Consider the following 24,854-nt stretch of genomic DNA (forward strand, 5'->3'; position numbering starts at 1 on the left):
AATTGTTTGTGAATATTTGTTTTAATCCCTTCCAGAACAAGCACGCTTTATGTTTCTTTGTTGTAAATCAGATTCAAGCAACTAAAGACCAGCGTGAAGGAAAGATATTTGCTTGCAGTCAGGAGTAGGACAGTGTGGGAACCTTTTTTCCTTTTAAAGAAAAATGTAACTTAGTAGATTCCTAAAAGGTATTTTATACTATAGATAACTAACACACCATGGCTGCTTTTTTAAACTGAGATGCAAACATCAGTACCTGTACGTTCTTTTTGAACTGTCCATACACATTTCTATCTTAGACTATAAATATAAAGAGACTAAGATTTATTACAGTTAATGTTCAGCCTGTATTATTATCCTATATTTTAGAGATATTTAGTTAAAATGGCTGTTCTCTGTGCTGGTAAGCTGAAATTACTAAAATGTTATCTGTAAGGATACTTGTTTTGTGTGGTCTGTCGGCGTCCTATTTACCTAAATCTGTCATAATTGCCTTCCAATACATCTTCCTCTGACACACCAAATATTGAAAATGAGATGACTCTTTGCTGGGAGCTTTTCTACTGAATGTCATTTTTCTGTGTTCATAACTTGATGGTAATAACTGGACGACCTGTAGTTAAATGCGTCTCAATTTCTCTCACTTATTTTTCCTAATCACCACATGGAGCCTTCAGTGCTCAGAAGTGTGATTAGATTTAACCTGCCATCATATCTGAAGAACTTTCTGTACAACATATTATACATTGCAGGAATTACAGATGTAAATAGTGGGTCTAAGTGTAATATATAAATAGATATAAAGATGAGTTGCTCTCATGCCAAAGTTAACTCCTGTTTATTTTTTTTTTTCTGCTTTTAACAGAAAGACTGGAGAGCCCCCACTAATAAATGGCTGGATTCCTTACCTTGGGAAAGCTCTGATTTTTAGAAAAGATGCTTACAAATTCTTACTGGATCAGCAAAAGAAATTTGGAGATATTTTCACTGTACATATTGCTGGTGAGAAATATTTTAGTATGTATCTTGATTTTTTTCCATCAGTGAAGTTAAATACTAATCCAAATGTTTAGTTTAGAATCTTCCTTAACCCAAAACATTTTTCTCTAGCATAGACCCATAAAAATCCCTCAGATTTGCATATATTGTAAGCATAATAGTTATCTATAAAATATCATTATCAATGTGTGGATTTATTTATATCCTAAGTATATATGTATTTTGACAGATTTTGTAGGTATGTACTGTATGAACATAGATTTTGCCAGCACATTACATTATGTATTGGTGGTTTTTTTCCTAAAGAAAGGAGAATTAACATCATCTTGACACTGCACAGAAAAATATCAGATTAAATTTAGAAAACACTTAAGAAAAAAAGTGCAGAATTTGTTCTCACACATTTTACAACTGGTTGACAGGAACACAAGGGAATGAATGACACATTGACTCAGTGATACAATCGGGACTGGAACACAGAAACTTCCCGTTGCCAGCCTCTTACTCTGATCATGCTTGCTGAAAATAACAATATAATAAAGTATGATATAACCTTGCTGTTTCCTGTATTTATAACTGTATTACTAAGCCAGACTGAATACAAACATTTGAGTGATTTCAGATAGGCACTTAGCTGTGGAAGAAGAACATAGAATAAAACTAAAACCCTGAATGAAAGTTACATATATAAATATACATCTATCTGTAGAGATCTACTTTTTACTAAGTCAATATAAAATCCAGTATTTTCTTGTGTTCAGAAAGGCAAGCTGTTATTAATATAGTTACAATAATCTTCTTCACCTTTACATGATGATATCCTTGTTCAAATGATCAGCTTTAGTCCATATAATTTTTAGTTATTCCTGTAGTTTTAGGGAGTTTGAAACAAAAATGTTCAGTGTAAAGTTTGCTTTTTTTTTCCTAGGGCAGTAGCATTAGCTTTATATTTCCATAGAAGCAATTTTGGAATGATTTTTTTTTTAAGTCAATTAATTTAGTTGCAAGCTGTGTGTTTGATTAATAAAAATTTTCCTCCTTTTAAAAAATCTGTCCTTTTTTCCTTTGGAAGAGAATTTTTATTGTATTAAATATGTTATTTTTTAAAATTTCATTCAGGATTTTCTTTTTTGAAAACTGGTATAATCAGATCTTTTGCAACTTGAAAGTGAGTTTGGCACAGTTCAACACCAACTCTTGTTGAAATACAGTCTTTTTTATTGTTAATTTGAAATCACACAATAATACAGTTTTGGCTTCTTACAAATACCAATTAATAGCTATAATTCACATACTAGTACATTCATTAAACCAGATACAGTCATACTTCAGAATCTTTAAAGTGTTTAATCAAATATTTATTTATTTTGCCTCTTTATTATTTTATGAAAGACTATGTTTAGAAGTTTGTGTTTAACCAATTATGAGTGTAATTTAGTTTCAGAAATTTCTATTTCCATGATAAACCAAATTCCATCTCAGATAATCCCCTATGTTCAAGTGTTTTGAGCCAAGCCTCCCTTGATAAAGACTGAGGTAAATGAAGTTAGTTCTGGATATCATTCCAGTCTTGTGCAGGGAAATGTTTGATTTTGTGAATTCATCATAACAGAGACACCACTTTAAGTTCTCTTTTTCAGTATAAAAGTGCTGACCATCAGGACTTCACTAAAGAGAAATAGTTTGTCATCCTCAAGTCAGGAGGAAACCAAAGCTAGTTAGTGTCTCTTCTCATGTCCTGATCCGAAGGCATACAGGATTTCTGTATGTCTTACTGATTTGACAAAGATGATGTTTCTGTGCTCGGCAAACATAGCGTAGCCAGCTGTATGTGGACTATCATTACTTTACCCCCCTGGTGGATGTCTAAAGGTCCTGTCAAAAAATTCTATCAATATATATTTTTATAATTATTGGTTCTCAAACTAGTTCATTTGGAAAATGCGGAACGATGCTTGGAGTTTCTGGCGTTGCCCCGTACTGGTAATGCGATTTTGCTGATTGTACTTTCCCATCTGATGAGCAAATGATTGTCATCCCTAAAAGTCGCAAGGGACATGGATGTCATCTTAATAAAGAAATTAAAAAGCACATCTTTCTATGAGAAACAATGTAAATTCCTGACCTGTCGCAGAAAATAGTTCTCTAATTGGTTTTGTGTGGTGGTGCAGCAGAATCGTTTTCCCCAAACGTCATGCCAGCGCAGCACCACTGTACATCATTGTCAGCAGTTCAGCAGAATCTCCCTAATAAGAGGACGATTACGTAAATGCGATAGTCTTGGGGGAAAAAAAAAGAAAATATCAGAAAAGAAAATAATAAGGAGGGGAAAGAGAAAGAGAGAGTCTGTGGCTCTGAGATGATCATACTTCCCAAGCCCCTCTGCTTGCTAAGGGTCAGCAGCATAGGCAGGCGGCTAGGTAAGAACTTAAAGAGCTTGAAACAGTTTTGTCATTGTTTCTCGGGATTAAACTTTGTGTCCCTTTCCTCTCAAGTTCATAGGAGTGATAATGAACCCTGCAACATTTTCTCTGACACTAACTCACCTTTAATAAAATAATTTTTGTGGTTTTGACTAAGCATATTTGCCTTTTCAAATACTGCTGCTAAGTCATTATTTTCTTTAAAGCATATACACACCTACAGTAGCATATCACATTTTTCTCTCATAGGCAAAAGGTAATTTACATTAACTCCTTACGAGGCTGAAGCCTGCTCCAAGCATTACTGAAATAACATCCATCATTAGATACCATCTGAAATGCTTGTCTTTCGTCATTAGCATTAAAAAGGTCCAGAATGCATTATTAGAGTAATTTCTTAACTATCATACAAATACTGGCTTCTGTGCTCAGATTTACCAATGTTGACAATTTTCATATTTTCCACATCAATCTTCTATTTCTAGGAGATTGTAGAAACTAAATGGAGATAACTAGGCTATTTGCAGCATGGGTGCAATGCAGACTGAAGAATTGGATAGTGAAGTATGAATTCTCTGTAGCCATTAAAAATAAAAAATCAGAGGGCTTTTTGCAGAAAGAATGATACATCTCTTGTTTTGACTTGTTTTTACTGTATTTAATAAAATAGCTCAGTGACTTAAACTGTTGTGAATTGGAGTGTGACATTTCTGTATGTACATGTCTACTTAGTTTTTCGTGTTGAAGTGGTTTTTTACAAACTAACAGGGAGAGGCTTAGTCTCTAGTGGTTTCTATATGAATACCTTCAATATTTAAGGCTACCTGGTTTGTAGAGATAGTATGCCTTCATTTTTGGCTGATTTGGCGTTACCTTTTTTAGTGCTCTGATAGAAACTTATGAGTATCAAGATTTTGAATTGATTTCAGAAAAGGTTACTTTCCAAAGATTGTCTAGGCATTAGCTGCAGTGGAGAGACATGGGAGTAGAGGGGGAAACTGCATTTTGAAATACCAAATTTTAACTGAAAACTTTGTGAAAGGTTTTAATTTATTTGTCTCTGACACCACCAGGGACAATCAGTGGGAAGAAACCTCACTGGGGACAAGGACAGGATTTTAAAAGCAAAACTAAGGACCATATTGACACTTTAAAAATTTAAAATCATAACTTGAGGTGAGAAAGTTTGTTCCACTTTGGATGTTTGCTGTTCAGGGTGTAGAGGAGGTGTTGGGGCACGATTTTGTAATTAGCAATCTGTTCCTGTATGGATGAGACTGGGGTAAGCAGTGTAGCCATGTAGGGCATCTGTGTGCAAGGATGACTGTAATTGTTAAAGGCTCCCAGACCCACTCTCACAACTTTCTAACTGCCATTAATTAGCCCTAGGTTTTAGTACTTTTCTAATTAAGATATCTAAAATTAGATTCCCGATGGCATACATAAACAATCTGCCTTTGTTATAGGGGGGGGTCCACTTTTCTAATTATCTAGACCCTTACTAAATGTAGCAACAAGAAATATTTTGGTTTATGTGTTTATATGTGTTGTTGACTTGCAGTGGTGTGGTCTGGAGCCTGAATTGATTCTAAAAAATGAATTATATTTTGTTACATACTTACTTTTTGCTACCAGGAACCTGATGAGAATAATAAAACCAGGATCTGTAATATTCTTTTTCTCAGGGACTTTTTTTTCAAAGTATGTGCTAGTGGTGAGTGAGTTTTGATTTAAAATTATTACTAAAATTGTTTGTCTGAAAACTCATTTGCTGAAAATCATTTTCTTACTTAAAAAATGATAAGAATTGATGTGCGTTTGCTAAGTGTCTGATTAAAGATCACAAAGAAACTCATATTTTGCATCAGAAATAAGCAGATGGTGGACAGATGGTTTAAATTAATATTAATTAAAAATCTTAACTTAAATTGTTTACCCTGTAAATGCAAAGTTAAGAAGCCAGCTTTCATCTTTAGGGTTAATAACACTCCAAATCTATTTATTAAAAATTGCTCCACTGGACATTCTTTCCAAGCTTTGATCACAAAGATGGTAGCCTCAATAAAGAGCATGAGACCTGGAGAGAGAGGGTAATTCTAGGACTGTTAACAAAGATCCTGCAAGACTAAAGTCAAGTCAAGATTAAAAATTCCTGTAAGCCTCTGTAGTCAGAGAAGGTCTAAAAAGGGGACGGAGAATTCAGGATCTCACTTTCATGCTGGTTTCTCAACATACTTATTCTTTAAAATTAAATGTACAGCTATGGTTGATTATGTTACAGTAAAACAAAATCCATGAGTATCTTAAAAACATTTACACACTGTTGACAAAAAAGAAAAAGGGTTCAAATTCTGTCTTGATATGTCCTTTACATTTCCTAACTAGTTCACTGGGATTGCAGGTGATGTAATTGGGAGGGGAATTATGGCAGCTGGTAATTGTAGAGGAAGTCCAGAGTGTACCCAGATACCATAGGACACTGTGTGTGTGTATATAAATCAGAATATGAAATAACTATGATAATTCAGATATCACTATATGGTAACCATGGATACTTGACATTTTTAGTGGTAGTGACTGCTTTATCTCTGGACATCTGTCACAGAGCCAAATTTGGTCCGCAGTTAAGCATGTAGTGTTCCCATTAAAATCAAAGGAGATTTGTCCCTTTAGTGAGACAGAATTACACTGTAAGTGCTGGAAGCTTTGCTCTTTTCCTGAGTTTGTGGCTGGGATATTTCACAGGGAAAGTGTACATTTTAATAGGCACACTTTTTCCCTAATGCACCTCTTCATTCAAGGTAAGAATCAGGAACTCTAAATTTAGAACCATCTATAAAGAGCTAAGATTTAATTGAGCTTTGGGACTGTTAGCATTTTGATTCATGGTAGTTCCTCCAAGTGCTTTTTTTCAGCAGTTGTCTTGAAGTTTTTGGAGAACTTGCAGGACTTCTCTGGCAGGGACAATTTGAAAAAGCATTTAACTTGATGCAATCCTATCCCTCTGTACAAGGGGCTGAAGGTATCACTGTGTCACCTCATTAAGGACCCTGGAAAGGGTAGGAGGTTGGTGGTGCACTCTGACAATGGATCCTAGCACTGGGACAGTGTGTATCCCACAGTGCTAAAAATGGTGCCTGCTACATCACAGGCTGTGACTTCACATTCATAAACTAAGGTAGTCATGTTATGGATACGAAGCACATTCTTAACAAAGAGTTAGAAGAGCTTCAGGGGAAAAGAGCCAGATGTGAGAAAAGCTTTAAATGTTGGGGGTTTGCAGTGTGCAGTTAAAGCTGTAACTGGCAGATTATGAGTTCCTCTGTCATCTGCTTGGAGAAAGCTGCCTAGGTGGCATATTTTCCACTCCAGCCCCTGCCATCCACTTTCCTCTGTGCAGGTGAAATGTGTGTGTTTCTTGCTTTCTGCTAGTGAAAACCTACAGTTTCCAAATGTTGCTGTGACCCCCCCACTAGATTTTCATGAATTAGACCTGAGTAGAAAATTATTTATTTCAGAGCACCACATTTTAAGAGATCACGTACAACTGTTGGCACAAACAGTAGATCTGTCTACATGGAAATGGCTTCACAAGGATTTTAGAAGAGCCTGCAAAGTGTGGATTGCACACTGGTGGAATCTGCATCCTGACAAAGAAAATCTAAATAATATTTGTTTCATAATTTCTTTTTCTTTGCAGATTTATTCACATATCTTTGCTTTGGTTTTTTTCGTTTGCTTTTTTTTTCCTGCATGCTTTTTTCACAGGCTTTGGCTTATTTTCAGTTACTGCTTCTGGAAGTGTCACCAGATTATAAAAGTGCACGTATCTCTAATTACTTTCTGTTCTTCTATTCAGGTAGATATATTACCTTTATCATGGACCCATTTCAATACGTCTATGTCATCAGAAATAGCAAGCAACTTGAATTTCATGAATTCGCTAATAAAATGGCATCCAAAACTTTTGACTACCCAGCCTTGTCAAAAGGAAAATTCCCTGAACTCAAGGAAAACCTGCACAGAATCTACCAGTATCTACAAGGCAAGCCTTTGGATATCATTTCTGACCACATGATGAAAAATCTCCAGGATATATTTGAATGGAAATGCTCACAAGCAACAGATTGGGAAACAGAAAAAATGTACAAATTCTGCTGCTCTGTAATGTTTGAAGCCAGTTTTGTAACACTATATGGAAGAGTTCCTGCTGCAGATGGCCACAAAGTTATTAGTGAAATCAGAGACAAATTTATCAAGTTTGATGCCAGCTTTCCCTATTTAGCTGCAAACATACCAATTGAGTTGCTAGGAGCTACCAAGAAGGTTCGGAAGGAGCTTATACATCATTTTTTACTTCAGAACATGACAAAATGGCTGGGAGGGTCAAAAGTGGTCCAAGCCAGACAAGATATATTTGAGAAATATGAGCTGCTTGGAGATTATGACAAAGCAGGTAGGAAACTTATGAATGATTGCTTGTCTAAAATAAAATAATTTACTATAGACCTTTGAAATAAAAAGGCAAAATGGCGACCTTGAAATTTTTTTATGTTCTTTCTAATTGGCTAATGATAAAATGTTTTACTCTGAAACAACCCTCTATGATAATTGATTTTTTTTTTGTGCTGAGGTGGTAAAACAAGATACTTAATGGTGATAATGAGAAAGATTATAACTGAGCTGCATTTCCTCCCCTTATTCCCCCCACCCCCCCGACATTACATTTCAAACTATTCTCATTAAGCAGAAAATTAGACTTCAGAAGCCTATTGGTCCTCATTAGCATTCACTGATCCTTGGCTGGGTCTGTGTCCTAACATCTTTTAATTAGCACACTGCAAATCTAATCAGTGTAATAAACGCTATTAATCTTCCTTTTCACTTATTTTCTCCCAGCACATCATTTTGCCTTCCTGTGGGCCTCTGTGGGAAACACGATTCCAGCTACATTCTGGGCCATGTATTATCTTCTGCGGCACCCAGAAGCTCTTGCAGCGGTGCGTGACGAGATTGACCATTTGCTGCAGTCAACAAGTCAAAAGAGAGGGCCCACATATAACATCCACCTCACCAGAGAACAATTGGACAACCTGGTCTACCTAGGTAATTTATTTTTATCTGTTAGGAAGAGGAGAGGGGCTCTCCCGGCAAACTCGGTTTATCACTCATTTCTGTTTACTGAGAAGGTGGAGGACACAGCTGCCTAATTGACATAATAACACCCATTTACATCAATTATAAATTATGTAGTTTATAGCTGTAGATACTCTCATTGCATGTAAACATTAAAGCCTAGGTAATTAACTATGCAAGGTATGCAAAAGGCTAAATCGAAGCTTTGCAATTATTTGAAAAAAAGTTGATGCCTATTAAGTTGTTTGATTCTGAGCATCTGCCGAAGTGTTAATGCATTTCAAATACTTCTGTATGGTACTGCCAAGAAGGACCTTTTTCTGAAATTAAAGTGGGATTGTATATTTAAACCACAAATGTATTTTATCCGCAAGCAATTTCTTTCTTTCTCTCTTTAACAAAACAAAAATGCTTCTAAAGCAGGCTTCTGTTGGGCAATGACTCCAAATAAAATATAAGAAGATAAAAATTTGCAGAGGAGAACCGGTATTTTTAGTACTTTATTCAAAAGAGGGAGCTTTAAGAGAGCTACACATCTTTCAGTTCTGGATCTAAGGTTCAGAGGGAGACCCTTGCCAGTGGTCATTGGAAGTTATTTGAATCGGGAGCTGTATAGGCCTTCAGAGCATCAGCTCTTGGTTTCACTTCATTTGGTAGTGCATAGACACTGGCAACAGAAATGCTGAAAATAGCCCAAGGGATGAAAGATGGTGTAGCAGGTAGGTACCTAACTTTTAATCATCTGTGAATCTCCACAAGTAGTGTTACAAGGGCAGACAACAGCTGAACAAAAGATTAAAGGTTCAATAATCCTCTGTTTTTAAATATAAAAACCAATCCCGTATTCAAAACAAGCTCATGTCCATAGGTCTTGGTAGCTCATGACCTGAACTGATGCTCTACTCTTAAACAAAGCTGTGTTTGGGATGATGGTGGAGCAGTGCACTCTGTGCCTGATTTGGATCCTTGTAATAGCTGCCATTTTCCAAGATCATCCAATGTGGCACATTTCAAGAATCTGTGTGCAAACTTGATTTGATTAGTACAAATATAAAATGGAGTCAAATCCATTTCTTTTGTGTCAGAGCATTAATATTAATCTTACATATCATGAGTCTACAAAGTTGGTTACATCCGGAGTCATGGCTGTTTTGATGCAGATTTATCTCTAACCAATGGAGAATGTTTTTGAAGTAGTGGAGGTATGGGATGACAATTCTGGTGAGTAACAGGACTTTCTAAGCATTTAATGGACTTCTAAGGAGCACAAGTAAAACTACTTCACATCAGAGCTAGCATACACCAGTAAATAAGTTATCAAGCATAAATAAATCAAAAGAGAACTTAGTTTATATTTATAGACTGAGATGGAAATGGCTGATGAAAAAAAGGGGGAAAAAAAAGGCTCCCCAAAAGTGTAGAAACAAGGAAAATAAAACCATGTAGTTCACTAAAACCATCTGGTGCAAAACAGTATGAACAGTTTAAAAACATTAACTGTGTCATTCCTCTGCTTCTTGAAATCTTGAAGTACCTTGGTAGCATTTGATTTATGTGTTGAGAGGGAAGTGCCACATCCTACTTTGTAGTATTCTTGTAACACTTTTGTTAAATTTCATAATCATGTTAAACATAATTTGATATGAACAGAAGCTAGATTTCAATTCTTCTGGCACTTAAGTCATAAAGGGCTGGATACTGTCCCATAAAATAATAATATAGAAAAAAAATTTGTACCATAAGAGAATCAGAGTCATGCTTCAGTGGAAAGGGGAAAGGGATGTTTTGTTAATAAATGTGTAGGAGGGACAGAGGTCCCAAATTGCACTGCTTGCACGCCAAGACCTCCCCTCTTGCAGGAAGGCCTCTGACCCCAAACCTCCAAGACTGAACTTTTCCTCTTTCCATTCCCTCTGTGCCAACCCGGAGCGTAGGAAACTGGGATTGTGTCCCTGCCTTCAAATGAGGCAGACCAGGTGGGATGCTTGCATGTTCATCACCTTGTCATCTCATTCTCCTGTTTTAAGCGCTCTGATTCTCCATCCTCTTTTTGGTCTACTATAACAAGAGTCTTCTTGAATCCTCATGCTAGAGGAGAACAAGCAGAAATTGCTAGAAGTCTTTCTCTGGAAGAGCATTGTTATTATGGTCAGATTGTTGGGTCTAGGGAACAACATGGCCTGATTTGCTCCTAAATTCTAAGCTCAGGTACATGATTATTTTATTTAAAAGAAACAAACAAACAAAACAAAAATGCAAAACACACTCAACCCAAAATCAAACTAGCAAATTTTGGCCCTGATAGGGTCATCTTCTTCTGATGGCATTTCTGGGGCAGCACCCTTTGTATTGTCTGCATAACACAATACAATCCCAAAATCCAAACATATTTCTTTGCACAGAGTAACATACATTATTAGACATTATGGCTCACAACAGAGCTCTAATATGGTAAAGGACACATGAAAATGGTCTGTCAGTTAAACTGGTTATAATGGAAATGCCAAGGGTAAAGCAGAGATGTACTTAGTGCATGTTTAATGCTAGGCATGTTTAGTCAGTTCGTTTATTTAATATTAGTCCATTCATTTATATGGCGAAGTATTCTTGCCCCAGGTCATTGCTGAATCCCAGATATTCCTGCAAAAAGAGCACAGCTTGAAAAATTGTTTTGTACACAAGAAAGGGTAGGGACCGAAAAGGAGCTAATACAGAGTGTGTAGTCGTAACACAAATGCTAAGCATTAAAATCAGTGGTTGATTTGAAAGGAGTAAATATATTTTTCTGGAATGAGCTGGGCAGTACATTTAGTTCCAAGTAAGATGCAAATGTACTTGTTTCAGATTATCGTTTGTGTTGGCACACCGTGATGCCCATGGGTAAATGACCCCCCCAAATATTTGCATACTCAATAGCTATTTTCCTACAATACACTCTAATAATTATTGCACCCTATTACCTGCTCTGTGTTAGTGTAAAATTAACAATCCATTAGTGCACAATAAGTTTTATAAAACATTTACAGATAGAGATCATGTTTAATTAAAATTAACTTGCCTACGAAAGCCAAATGCACTTATGATTCGCAATGACCTTTTATTACCTGCAGTCCCTTGTTTTGGCTGGATGATTGACAGCTTGCTGTTTGGCTACCATGTTGTATTTCAGCTGACAAGACTTTTCATTTTAACTCAATTTGCCTGCCTATCACAAGCTGGTGGCAGGCCAGGCTCAAGTCACCCAGCTTTGCCTCAGCAGCTTGCTCTATTTCTCATTAGTACGCATTTATTCAGTGGAAATTGGAAGACAAATGCTTGAAGGCATGTGAACTAAGTATAGCAAATTAGGGTTTAAAGACTGAATATTTATAAGTATATTGAAACAGTTTTTAAAAAAAAAAGTCTAGAATGAATTGGAAGCTGAGTGCTAGCTTTAGTATAAGAGAAATGAAGAGAGAAGTGGGAGGATTCTAAGAATAACAATACTATGAGATATATCTCTGTCTTCCCCCCTCCTTCTCTCTCTAGAAAAGATGTAAAATCTCTCTGACAACACCTTATCAAACAACAGCCTGGCTTCTTTATGTAGCGCTTGCACAGTGAAGTTTAGCATCTCATGTGTGTAAGAAGGGGGGAAAAAAATGAGGGTCATGTTCATTTGCTGCTTGGTTATCCCTTGGTATGCTTTAAATTGCCTTGTTTGTTCGGCACAAGCACAGAAACAGATGTTGCTCTACCGTGCTGGATAATTTACTGTACCTCACGGTGCAGAATGGAAGGCCTCCCAAGCTACCCAGCTGGTCTGTCAGCGGCGATGGCTGGTGTCTGCTGAACTATGACAACTGCAAGTAAAGGCTGCAGTTTTATTGTGCAGTTGTCATTCCTCTCAATGTATAGCTCTGGCATTTGTGGAAAGCTGACTGTCTATTTTTTTAATGTGAGCCTGCAAAGCCATATAAGCTCCATTCTCCTTTGTTGATCATAATGTGACTCATTACTTTTGTCATCTAATGATTATCGGCATGATCGCTCAGAGCGAGAGCCAAGCTCGCCTTCCACACATAACTGGTACTGGAAGGTAAAACAGATTTGTCATTTACGATCTGACCGCTAAGCCACACTTTGTGCTCCATTATTGTGATTAACTTCTGCATAAGATATGCTGCCCAATTGCCATTTGAGATCCGGCAGCGGGCAGGGACTGCTGCGCTTTCTGGGAGGATGTCCGCCGATAGGATGTGACCGCGTTGCTTGGGTGGTTAAACGTGCTGCTATTTTGCCGTGACACTTTATAATTATTTCTCTTTTTTTTTTTTTTTGCCCTCCTTTTCTCTTCCTCCTTTGATTTCTGCTGTCTCCACGTATGTCACCACCATTTCCAAATGGTGGACTGGTACAAAGCTACCAGCTTCATTTTCTGCAGGTTGAAGGCAGTCTGAAGCCGAGGCTGGACCCTTCCTTTGTACCGCGTAAAGTTTTGTTGCCAGAGCGCTGCCAGTTGAAATCTATCGTGTCAGGTGCCTTGTGGCTATCCACAGTAGAGGCCATCTTCTGGAACCAGGGTTCTTTTCTGGCTTCGTCACCAACAAGCCGATTTGACTCTGCCTGATTATAGTAACGAAGGCAGTCCAAAAGAATATGCACAGACTCACTGTACGTCACATTGAATCACGGCACTGGCCACACAAAGCTGACCGCAGCCTCATTTCTTTAGACAAATGCATGCTTAAGGAAAAACCTCCTGCAAGAAAGCATCCAGGGCCACTTTATTTGCTATGCATGCTAGCACCAGATTTAATTTTTAGTGAAAGAACGTTTGTTATTATTTTTTTCAGAGGCATCTACACTGGGTAGCTACTGTCTCTAATAAACTAACCTTTTGGGTGCAGCAATTGCAGTGCCTTGGTGAACACTTAGAGAAGGCTTATTTGATATCACAGAACATAAAGGCAGACACAAATGGATTATTACATGCAAATGAAACCCTATTTTTGGCTATTTTTCACACTAATGATTAGAAGGAATCAAGTCACATATAACAGTGCCCATACACACTGGTGGAAAAATAGTCAGTTTTGATTACAAAGTGAGAGATGCAGCCCTAGACAGGAGCTACATGCTGATATACATGCTATCAGAATGATTTATGCAAATTATGCATATTATTCCCAAAGGAATTCCTCCTCAAACTGCCAGGATAAATTGCCGGAAATTAGCCATAAAATCTGTCGTGCTAGGAGCAAAAGGTGAAGGCCACTGGGAAAGCAAGGACATTCAGCTTCTGGAGCCTTCCAGGATGTGATGGTGGAGACAGAAATCTTGCTTTCCCCAAACCTGAAAGGACTATGTTTTGTTTCCTCTAGGCCAATTAGAAGTGTCTTTCTCTCTTAAAATTACTAAGCAAATAATGAATTGCTTTCATTCACTCTGACCACAACAGACACTATAATTTGGCAGCATAGTGCATTGAAAAGAAAATGCATTTAAAAATTCTCAGAATGACTACAGAATTAACAAGCAGAATGATTTCTAATGTATAGTCCTACCATTAAATCCAACAACTTTCAAAAGGCAAGCTAAACAGCTCCATGGATGCTTTCGCTAGTACTTGTTTGCAACCACCAAAATATATGTAAATGCATAAAGCGTTCATGTCTTTTGATTGCGTTGTTTTCAACACGATGCCTGAATAATGACTTTCCACCCAAAACCTGGTGCTGCTTACAACCGACGGGATTTCTCATCACCATCAGGGAGAGTCACTTTGGGAGGCTCAGCATCCCTGACTGCCCCACCCCAACCCTGCAGGCTTGTGTATTGCCTCCTCTTGGCCTCTGCTTTATGTTTGGTTTTGCTTGTGTGTTTTTTTCCCTTTTTTTTTTTCCCTTTAGCCTGCCCTACTAAACTCTTGGAGAATCAGCAGCCGTAGCCATGTATAACTTCCAGTCATCTCCCATATTTCTGATGCTTCCCCCCTCCCCCCTTTGTTCAATTGCAGAGAGTGCCTTAAACGAGAGTTTAAGAATGTGCTCGTCCTCTATGAACATCCGCATCAGCCAAGAGGATTTTGTTCTCAAGCTTGAAGGGAATCAAGAAGTCGTTTTGAGGAAAGGAGACTGGATAGCCCTTTACCCGCAGATTTTGCACATGGACCCTGAGGTCTATGAAGATCCTAAGGTAAACATTCAGCTGGTGCTGCTCTTCCTACTCCAGGCACATCGAAGCAGCCAAGCCTTTTATGATCTGTAGTTGTTTTTTGGTTTTTGTTTTTTTTTTACTGCTGTTCCTTCTTGTGGAACAAATCTTCCTAGTTTCAGATGTATTTTCTAGGGCCCTGCAGGTCAAAGGATTCATGGCCTGAAGAGAGAAATATGGTGATGAGACTGACTGCGACTGCTTTCAAAGGAATTGACAATTGCACATTGACTACCATAAACTTTAGGCTAAATGTGGGCTTTGTTTGGCAGTGGATCATTTGATACCCAAGGAGGGCTGAATAATAGAAGGTGGTTTAAATAGCAAATAATGTGGGCCATTTAGCTAAGTGCCCGCAAAGCATCATTGACTCTCTGAAGCCCTATAATAGCAGTGTCTTACTTGAGCCTTATGCTTTTTCACCTCCCTTCGTAGGGATTCACCCCTTCTTGATCAATTAGAGTGTTGTGAACTTGAGACTGTAAAGCTGTTGCTCTGCAGCGAAGCTCGGAGGGTAATTGTGTCATCTCCTTGTATTTTTCTCTGACGCTCAAGTTAATGAATATCAAAGACTCAAAATTAATCCACCCTGCCTCAGCTGTAATACAGCTTCAGAAGTTCACCACCTGCATGCAAATTGAATAGTCTTTCTCTCGGCTAGGTTGCTCCCCACATTGCTGTCCCCAGCCCAGGGTGCCATGGAGGAAGAGCAAGAAAGAGCAAGGGTGCACGCTGGGGCTGTTAAATGGCTCGTGTGCCTGAGAGGCAAGAGCTTGTACCTCATCTATTCCTCACCCCTGTTTTCCTAAGCAAATGGCTGTCTCCTAGCCATGCTGATTTCCATCCTTGGCATTTGAGCTAAAGAAGAAAGGAACTGGATTTTTTACATGTTTATAGAAAGCCCATGTTAGAGACGTTACTCCGTGAAGCTCTCCCTTTCAGGAATTTAAAGATGAGAGCTTGCAAAGAAAATATGCGATTCAAGTGCCTCGTTGGTGCAGGACAGCATTTCATTGTGTAGGAGCTCTGCCAGCCTCAGTGAGAGGAGGTGTGGAGCATGTTGGAGTCAGCAGGAGTAAGGTATAGTCACTGGGATGAACATTGGAGCCACGAGAATGAAAATTATATTCAGGGGAGCTCTGCTGGCTGTCCCCACCCAAAAATGAAGATAAAGCCTGCAGAGAAAATCAGGGTTTTAAAAATAATTCATCTATTGGCAAATAGTTGATTAATATTTTTATCCTTAAAAAGGATAGATAACAGCTAACAAATAAGCTTTTTTTTTTTTATCCTTAACACTTTATTTTGGAGAACGTTATTGATTTGTCAAAAGTCCATCTGTTTGTTTAGGTCCTAGACCAAAAGCATCAGTGTGGAAACTGATCTCCTCCCTTATCCAATAATTGCCAGAATATATTACCATATTTCCATTGCTTGAATATATCTGCTTAGTATCAGCTCTGCTCAGCTTTCACAGTACAGCTTTAGTTCATATATTTTATCTTTTTGATAGTGAATGAGCAATCCACACATTGCAGTACATTGATTTCAGCACATGGGCCCCTCTCGAAAAGTGGGGAAATCACTGTTCTGTTTGGTTCTTAAAATATGCAGTGTGCTTTCAACAATAACTACTGAGGATCAGATAGAGATGGAGAATGAATTTTTTGAAAGGTGCAGTCTTGAGCTTGTCATGTATTTAGGGAAAACTTTTCCTGGGAAAACAGGCAGCTTGATGAGATAATTTTGTAGCAATGCTTTTTCTCCTGGATACATAAATTTAAGTTCAAGCTATCCTGTGCTTTGGCACCATATTGTGTAAGTGTGTAAGCATATATTTATGACCTCTTTCTCCACCCATTAAGGCCTAAATAAATTAGTGAGTTTTCTATAAAGTGCATAAATGAAACCCTAAATTCTAACTCAGCTAGTTATAGAGCTCAATAAATGAACTCTGCAAAACCCATAGAGTAAGTGTCAGGAAACCCTGCAGGAAACCTTCTATGGTGGCTTCCCAAACAAAGCTAAATACAGTATGTGACAGAAGGAGACTTAGATCAATCACAGGAGATTGCTCAGTTTTCATAATATTTGTAGCAGCTCATCCACACAGAACTTCATTAGCTGCTTTTTGCTCAGTGTCTTGACCTTTTCCTTGCTGTCAGACACCATGTCTCTTTCAGGACACCTTGTGCATGGCTGAAAATTCCTTCATTTTTAAAAATTGGTCTTTATTAGTCAGTGAACTAGCTTTTAAGGAAACACTACTCAACCCAAGGGACTTCAGCAGCCCTGAGTTTGATGTCACTGTCATTGGCTGCATTCCTGTCTCACACTTGTTTTCTGTTTCCCCTGTCCCTTAGACAGCAATTTATTTTTTGTTAAAAGCAATTGCAAGTCTCAGAAAGCTCTTAATATGACAAAGAAAGCATAAGGTTTGACCCAGTGTGCTGTGTGTTCAATAACACAGTGCTTAATTCCTCCAGACACCAGAAGTGCACCTTGTAAAAACATTTGAGAAGAGCTCTGGGTTGGGTTTTTAAGCTATTGCAGTTCATATTTAGCAGTGCTTTTTTAGACCAGCAGGATTTAGAATTCAGGAAGTAAATCTTATGATATGCTGGGCTTTCATTTTTGTTACTGTGCTGCTCCAAATGAAGCAATAACTTCCTGGCAGAACAAAAAAAAAAGGGCTTGCTTCCTTTTGGCTGGGGTGTTCAAAGAGGCTGAAAAGAATTACCTGTCAGTGGAAGCAGACATAGAATCACCTTTATGTTTGTGGAAAATCCAGGCCTCTGTCATTTAGTGAAATAAGCTCTTGCTCTTCAGCACCCAAAGTTACATCCCCTCCAGTGCACCTAGTATTTGTTCCCTTTCTCACTCACCACCTCCCCTGACATTTGTTTCTCAACAGCAACACCTGGAGTGCATGATTTTCAGAGCCTCTAATCTAATGAGTAGATCAGTATCAGTGTATTTTTAATGGTGGTGTGGGGTTTTTTAATCAGTTGAGGTCGGTTTCTGTCTGACTGACTTGTTCCCAGCCAGCTCCAAATGGCTGCTGCTATAGCAGATGTATGCAAAGCAGGACAAATGCTAATGAGTGACCATAAGCAAGAAGTGCCTGTCATTTTTATTCAAAGCATGCAGGAGGGTTTTGTAAGTGGTTAATTTGCCATTGACTGAGTGAGGATGCCAGATCTCCTTCATTCAAAAACACAAATTATCTCTAAACAGGGATCCTGCTACTCAAAAATAGTCAGAAATATGTTCAATTTATGGAATGTAGGTTACAAGTGTGACCTCAAGCCTTACTTGAAAACACCATCTTTGTAATGGTCAGTCGCTGGCATTGTCCTGCTTTGCTCACAGCTTCTGCAGCAAAATATTTGAACGTAAGACGTGGCAAATAAGCAGCAACCATCTCCAACTGAAAGGAAAACTGATTGCAAAGCGCTGGAGTTTTCGAATAATCTGCACCATTCGGTGCAAAAGAAGGATGGATTTTGCTCTGGCTTGCAAGAGGAAAATCAGTGCAATGCATTAATTTATTCATAGGCATTTGCAGAATTTTGCAGATTATCCTTATTCATGATGTATGTACCACACTGAGTGTGTATGATGCTTTACAAGAAAATTGTCCTTCCACTAAGGTTCATTGTCCCTGCTACAAAGCGGTCAAAATCTAATTACAATCAATATAGGCCAGACACTCAGTGGATGAGATGAGGAAGTTGAAGGAGCTTGATGTAAAAGGACTAAGCTAAATAAGTGGATTTAAAGAGTGTTCTTTGCAGGAAAGATAATGTGAGTTAATGAAACTTGAGGGAACCAACTAAAAAGAAGAAGCTGTCAGCTCCTTGTCTTCCTCTTTATCTTATTTTCTGAGTTTCAGACGCGTTACCATTGTGCAAAGAAAGCAGCTCGTGTAACTGCCTTGTTAGATATCACGCTGTCTCTCTCTTTCATTTTCAGGAGTATAAGTTCGATCGATACATAGAGAATGGCAAGAAGAAAACCACATTCTACAAGGCAGGAAGAAAACTGAAGTATTTCCTAATGCCCTTTGGCTCTGGGATCAGCATGTGTCCAGGGAGGTTCCTTGCAATGAATGAGATGAAGATGTTTCTTTTCATACTATTGTCTCATTTTGATGTAGAACTAGCAGAAAACAAAGCTGTCAGACTTGATAACAGTCGCATGGGCCTTGGTATCCTCCTGCCAGACGTTGATATTGCCTTTCGTTACAAGTTAAGGTCCTAAAGAAATTGAGCAGCTGCCTATATGCCTTCCACTAATCTCCATGTTTGCTCTGTTTCATCACTCAGCTTTATATTTTTGGAAACGTTTGCTTTTCCCTCTCTGCTTTTACCTCCTTCCTCTTTGTTTCTAAGGAGAAAAGCTGTTGGGCTGGAGGTAAAGATCAGATGCAGGGACGTGCAGCCTCAATTTGTCCTGCTTGAGCTGTGAGAAGTGAGGTGACGTGACCAGAGTCTGGCCAAGTAAATAGCCCAGCATCTCTACAAGGTGCATCCCCATACTCTTGGTTGTGAGATGGGCAGGATTTACAGGGAGCATGAATCCAGGCCGCTTACATGAATATCAGCATCTGCTCACAGAAGCATAATAACAAGAACAGGGGAGCTTCTTGTGATTATTATCCTAACTTTATATTTACTTTATTTCTTTCATGGTCTTGAGAGTCTTAGCCCTTTTATTTGGGAGATGTGATGGAAGTTGTGTGGGGTGGTGGAGGATGATTTGCAAGAATGTCTTACTGACAACACATTTCTAACTTCAGGTTTATGTACTGACGGTGAATGCTTTGCTTTCTTGCTCCTTTTCCTTTTTTTTTTTTTTTTTTGTGCAGTGCAAAAATTTAAAATATGTGATTTCTTTCCTGCAATCATTTAAAGCCAGAAGAGAAGTTCTGTTGATTTTAATAGGCTCTCGATCAAGCCTAAATTATCTATTTTGGCTCTTGAGCCCCCCAAAAAAGCATGTTCTTCAGGGAGAAAATATAGAAGCCCATTTGGAATTATTCTATCACCTCAAAAATTAGCTTCTCTTTCTCTCACTGTTTCTTAGTAACATGTTCGTGCGTTTATTTTGACCATTTCTTATGTTTGTTCATTTCTCCAAAAAGGCAAAAGAGGAAGAGGGTTTCAAGGGCAAGTGTGGTATCTAAAAATGCTTTTTAACATTGTTTTACCTTGCCTAAGTTGTGCATAGGCAGAGTAGTGTGACCTGTGTTTGGAAACAGACTTGTCCATCTGCAAATTGGAGAACAGGCTCTTCTTCCCTGGGGCCAAAATTTGAGCAAGTGAAAACCCTGGGCAGCCACAGAAGTTTATACTGGCTGCCCAACCTGCTTCACTGGGTGCCCAGCTCTTGTTTGGAAAATTAATTTCCTAGTGCACAAAATCTGAGAGTTTAGACCCTGTCTCTCTTCCCAGCCATCACTTCAGAGATTAATGAGGATTCCCGTGGCTGTCCAGTCTCAATTTGCCAAGATGATAATTGTAATGGCAGAATAGCCACATCTGTGGGCCTTGCCTTGTCTTCCTAAAAAAACAACTCTCTTTGGGATGTGGCAGAGTAAGTCTTTCAAAATCAGAAATTCTACTAATCTGTATGGCACTTGATTGCCTATGGATGGAAACTACTACCTACATATTAAGAATTACTTATTGTTATTTTTGTAGAAGCCTGTTCAGTTATTTGTGTAAAGCATGTAGCCTAAATAAGTGTCAGCATCAGTAGAAAGACTTTCAGAGATTGGTACAGCCACATTCCAAATCCTCCAAGAAGGAAATTGTGGTTTTTTTGGGATATATCGTATGAACATTTTCTCTTCATATATAGTATCAATAATGTCTACAAATTTGGAGTACACTTACATTAAATGGACTTTGCAGTTGATTAAATGCTTTAACTTTACTTCAACATTTAATCAACAGCAAAAGCTGATTATTGTTTTGTGCCACAGAGTAAAATTGGTTTTTGTGGAGACATTCTTGTACTCAGGTTACTTACTCCTGTGGTTACTCTGTAGAAGCTTTTCTGTACTCAGCTGTAGCTCACAATCCACTTTGGACATTAGAACCTGGTTTATTGAGAGAGGGAATGTTGATACCATTACACTGTTGATTGTATTCCATTATTGCTTATATGTAAGCCGTCAAATGTCTCATGCTACAATTATGATGAATCCTTCTTTGGCATCCAACTTTAAAACAAACCTGAAGCAACTGCGAAAAAAACCAGTGGGTATTTGTTTTAAACAGAAGTCTATTTTTTATAATTGTATTCTATTTTTAGGATTTTGAATTAGACTATCACTGGCTGCTGCATAATTTGATAGGGCATAATAGGACTGTGCCAAAAGTACATGCCAATCATTAGTAGTTTCAGATTAATTGCTGATCAATTTGTATAGTATCTATTCTGAAATTAAAAGAACAACTAGATTTGCTCTCCAAAGTAGCAAATTAAATCTGTATGGTATGCTCCATTTAAAAAAAAGAGAGAAAAGGGCCAGGATCTTTCCCAGGAGTTGGATGAAACCTCTGTGAAGCTGCTTGAAGACCTTGCATCAGAGTTAGAGAGCACCACACAAGAGGCCAGCATTCTACTGGGATAAAAATTGCTTCCTCTTTTTGCTCAAGAACCAAAATAGTCAAATACAAGGCAGAGTCTGCCCAGCCTGGCCTGGAATTGTGTCCCTGGTAACCCAGGCTCCTGGTAGATTGGTTCAGCTGGTAAGCACTGCATCACTACGTTGGCACACCTCAGCTGCTGAGGAAGAAAGCCTCACCCCATGTAAAGCCATGACAGCTGGAGCTGGACAGGGAGGTTAAGCCCTTCTGGTCCATGTATTCAGCCACTGAGGAGGGGACATATTGAGAGGCAGCAGCTGGTCTGACCAGGAGTGACTCAGTCTCCATGGAGCAGGACTGAAAGGCCGATGGTGTTGGTATTCCTGGTCAATAAGCTGAGAGAGCAAAACAGGGGTGTAGCATGCCCTAAAGTCCCAGCTGGAGCTAAGCTAGCTGCAGGGTGCTGTGCCAAGAAGAGCATGTTTCATTGCATAGGGTACAAGACCCTTTTTGATGACTTCCTCTGCTGCAGGACCCAGGATTGTGCAGCTCTGAGTGTGTGTCACTGGAGCACAAAGAGGCAAAGTCATCTAGGCAGAAAGAGCAGTGCTCTTTGCCAGCGTTCAGGTGCCGGTGGGGCTGCAGGGCAGGGTGGGAGGAGGCAGACCTGGGCTTCCCTCTCCCACCTCTCCACTTCAGCAGAGGGGTCTGCCCTGCCAGCCCAGCAGTACCTTCTGGGGGCATCCACAGACCTGGCAGGTGCAGGATCAGGCAGGAGGAACACATGGGTACCCCTGAATTCCTCTGCTGTTCCTTGGTGAATTGGTGCACTCACCCATCAGTTTGAGATGTGACTCAGCTGGTCACTACCAGCCTCTGACTGTAAGTTGTTGATGTCTATGGCTGTATCAACAGTATCTTTAAAAAAAATTAAGCACCTTTTTTCTCATAAAAAAATAGGTTTATTAAGTCAGTCTGGCCTTTTATAGCACCCAAGAAGAAAGTTAACTTATCATGAACTAATGTGAATGCTAAAACATAGTTTTTTAATTATTCTTATTTTAATTTGAATGTTCTCCATTTTCATGCTGGCACTTAGTACTGCTAAATGCTATTGTAAACTTTTTTAAATGTTCCATTATTTAGGAAACCATCTAGTATATGTGTACCTGTTAGCAAATTAGATTTTCATATCTCTGTCAGTATGTCCTAATGTAATAATATAAAACCATGTAAGAATTGTTCTTTATGCCTTTAAGCCAGCTGCATGTCACTATTTTTGGCATTGCTATTTTTATGAATAATTACTGGTCTGTGAATTTTTCTTGTAGAATTTTACATAATCTTTTATTTTGTCATTATTGAATGGTCATTCAAGAGATTGTGAAGTGCTCTTAATTTTGCAAACTCACAATTTGTATATAGATGAACAATGGCCAGGTTCTACTTTAACAGTTAATATCCATTGTTCAAGCTTCTAGATCAACTAAGGTACTTCTGAGCAAGAAAATAGAAAATTCATTATTTAGGAATCTAACATCTTAAAGGAATTTTGTATTTCAAGGGCACAATAAAAAGGAATATATCTATTTTAATATTGAATGATTGTCTGTGGTATTTTTTCCAGCTTATGCTTATACTTTTCTCACCGATTCACAATTATTGCTTTAATTTTTTAATTATTATTTTAACATACTACATTTTTCTGTTACTTCATCTTGACAGGTATTTCTGTAATAATAATTTAAAAAAACCTTTAATTCAGCAGTGAACTACAGAAACTCCTCTGAATATTGGAAAGTATCATGTCTTTTTTATCACACCCCCCCACCAGGAAACATAAGCCAATTCTCATCAGGTGAGATACAAAAAGTGGTACTTCTGACATTCTTAGGACATTATTCAAAATTAATATAAAGATCTGCAGTCCACTAGTGATTCCTAAGTACAACTCCTAGGCTTTTACTTTTGCAAACCTCCATGTAGTACAAGAGGTACTACCTAAAGTAAAATATTCTGTCTTCACAGATAATTCATTTTAAAAGGGGATATGAATGAAATTGTTACGATGCACAGCACTGCACCAGCAAAGCACAGCTTGGCTTTTCTAGGTATCACTGTAGCTGCTGAGTTCTCCAGGTATTTAATAGGAAGGTTGTACCCTAAAGACATTGGTTTTTCTGCATTCCTTCATGCAGAAATGCTTGTCAGGTATGTCTGCGAGGGTTACTGAAGATGCTTCCTAGAGAAGACAGACCTGCAGCATTTTCTGGGTTTGGTAAATGTGTGTGTAGCTGTGCAATTGTTCTAACTCCAGGCTACATTAGAAGTTATTGAAATTTATACATTCAAAAGTGGCATTGTTTGAGATTTCTTAAAGGGCACATTTCTGAGTGAGCTTTCCGTAATGGTCTGAAAGATAGCTTGAAAGGAAGGAGTTAGTGAGACCCCCTAACACTGTATTTTATCTAGTATTTGATTTGATACTAGATACTGTCTTGATGTTACTTGTATAGCACTGTATTTTAAAACTGTTCAAGGTATCAAATTATGCATATGCTTAACTCATATGAATAGAGCTATTCTAACTGCCAGACCATAGAAAGTGAAGTATTTTCCTGTCTACTACCTAAATCAGCCTATGTACCCTGGCTAGTCATGTCTCCATACCTACCACATAACAGAAAAATCATCTCATTACAAAAACACTCCTCAAAGATATGTTTATGAAAGTATTGTGGTCCTTAAGTTATTGTCTATGTTTATAATTAGCAATAAATAAGAAGAAATATATAAAAGCATATCAAAAAAAGGTAGACAATATTCCATTTTAAAGTTAAAGCAAGGAAGCTGTGGTGGGATGTTAATCCTCATATAAACCAGTTCTGTGTTTATTCTATGCGTCAGGCTTTCCTGGGATCTCATGTACTAAGGTTGTATGAGTACGTCATTCAGAATAGTAGGAATGTGCTTGTCTTCAAAACTATTCACACTAAAATAAATAATCAAAAGTAGCCTAAGCTTCAGCTGTTCTTGCTAGAACTCTTGCAGGATTCTTTCTATCTTCAAAGATTTGTTAAACTCATTTTGACACTAATGTGTCGGTTTATTTTTCTTTCCCCCAAAACCAGCAGCTATGAGTACAAAAAAGTTGAATAAAAGTCTAAATTCTGGCTACAGGGAGAGTAAAAGTCAGTAGGCAAGCACCCTGTGATGACTTTTGACAGCGACTTTTTCCCTATCAGCTCATCTTTCCAGCTACCTCTTTCTTCCAAACAGTTTAGTAGCTCGCTAATCTCCTACAGGCAGCAAGTCTTTCCCTAATTTCCATCTTGCAAACCAGTGAATCGCCTCTCTTCGCAACGTTATCTTTCAGTTGCCTTTAAAAAATGAATTCTTTACAGCAGCCTCTTGCAAAACCGGCTTCGCAGGTGGCTGCAGCTGGGAGAAGTGCCGCCTCGCTAAAGCTCTGAACCTGCAAAGCGGATGGGCATTAGTTGAG

At 38.3% G+C, this 24,854-nt stretch overlaps 1 protein-coding gene across 2 annotated transcripts; it reads left to right on the forward strand.

Moving 5' to 3' along the window:
- The first annotated feature begins 869 nt into the window (after window positions 1-869).
- LOC102042075 (cytochrome P450 7B1) lies at window positions 870-22,954 on the forward strand. 2 transcript variants are annotated; one of them, XM_014307867.2, is made up of 5 exons: window positions 870-1,002; window positions 7,282-7,878; window positions 8,322-8,528; window positions 14,557-14,735; window positions 18,729-22,954. In XM_014307867.2, the coding sequence occupies exons 2-5, from the start codon at window positions 7,302-7,304 to the stop codon at window positions 19,014-19,016; spliced, it is 1,251 nt and encodes a 416-aa protein (XP_014163342.1). In that variant the 5' UTR covers window positions 870-1,002; window positions 7,282-7,301; the 3' UTR covers window positions 19,017-22,954. The 2 variants fall into 2 exon arrangements, with proteins under 2 accessions (XP_014163342.1, XP_030914513.1); XM_031058653.1 differs by having other exon boundaries at window positions 905-1,017.
- The last annotated feature ends 1,900 nt before the right edge of the window (window positions 22,955-24,854 follow it).

The sequence above is a fragment of the Geospiza fortis genome, unplaced genomic scaffold (assembly GCF_000277835.1).
Source record: "Geospiza fortis unplaced genomic scaffold, GeoFor_1.0 scaffold121, whole genome shotgun sequence".
NCBI classification, from domain to species: domain Eukaryota; kingdom Metazoa; phylum Chordata; class Aves; order Passeriformes; family Thraupidae; genus Geospiza; species Geospiza fortis.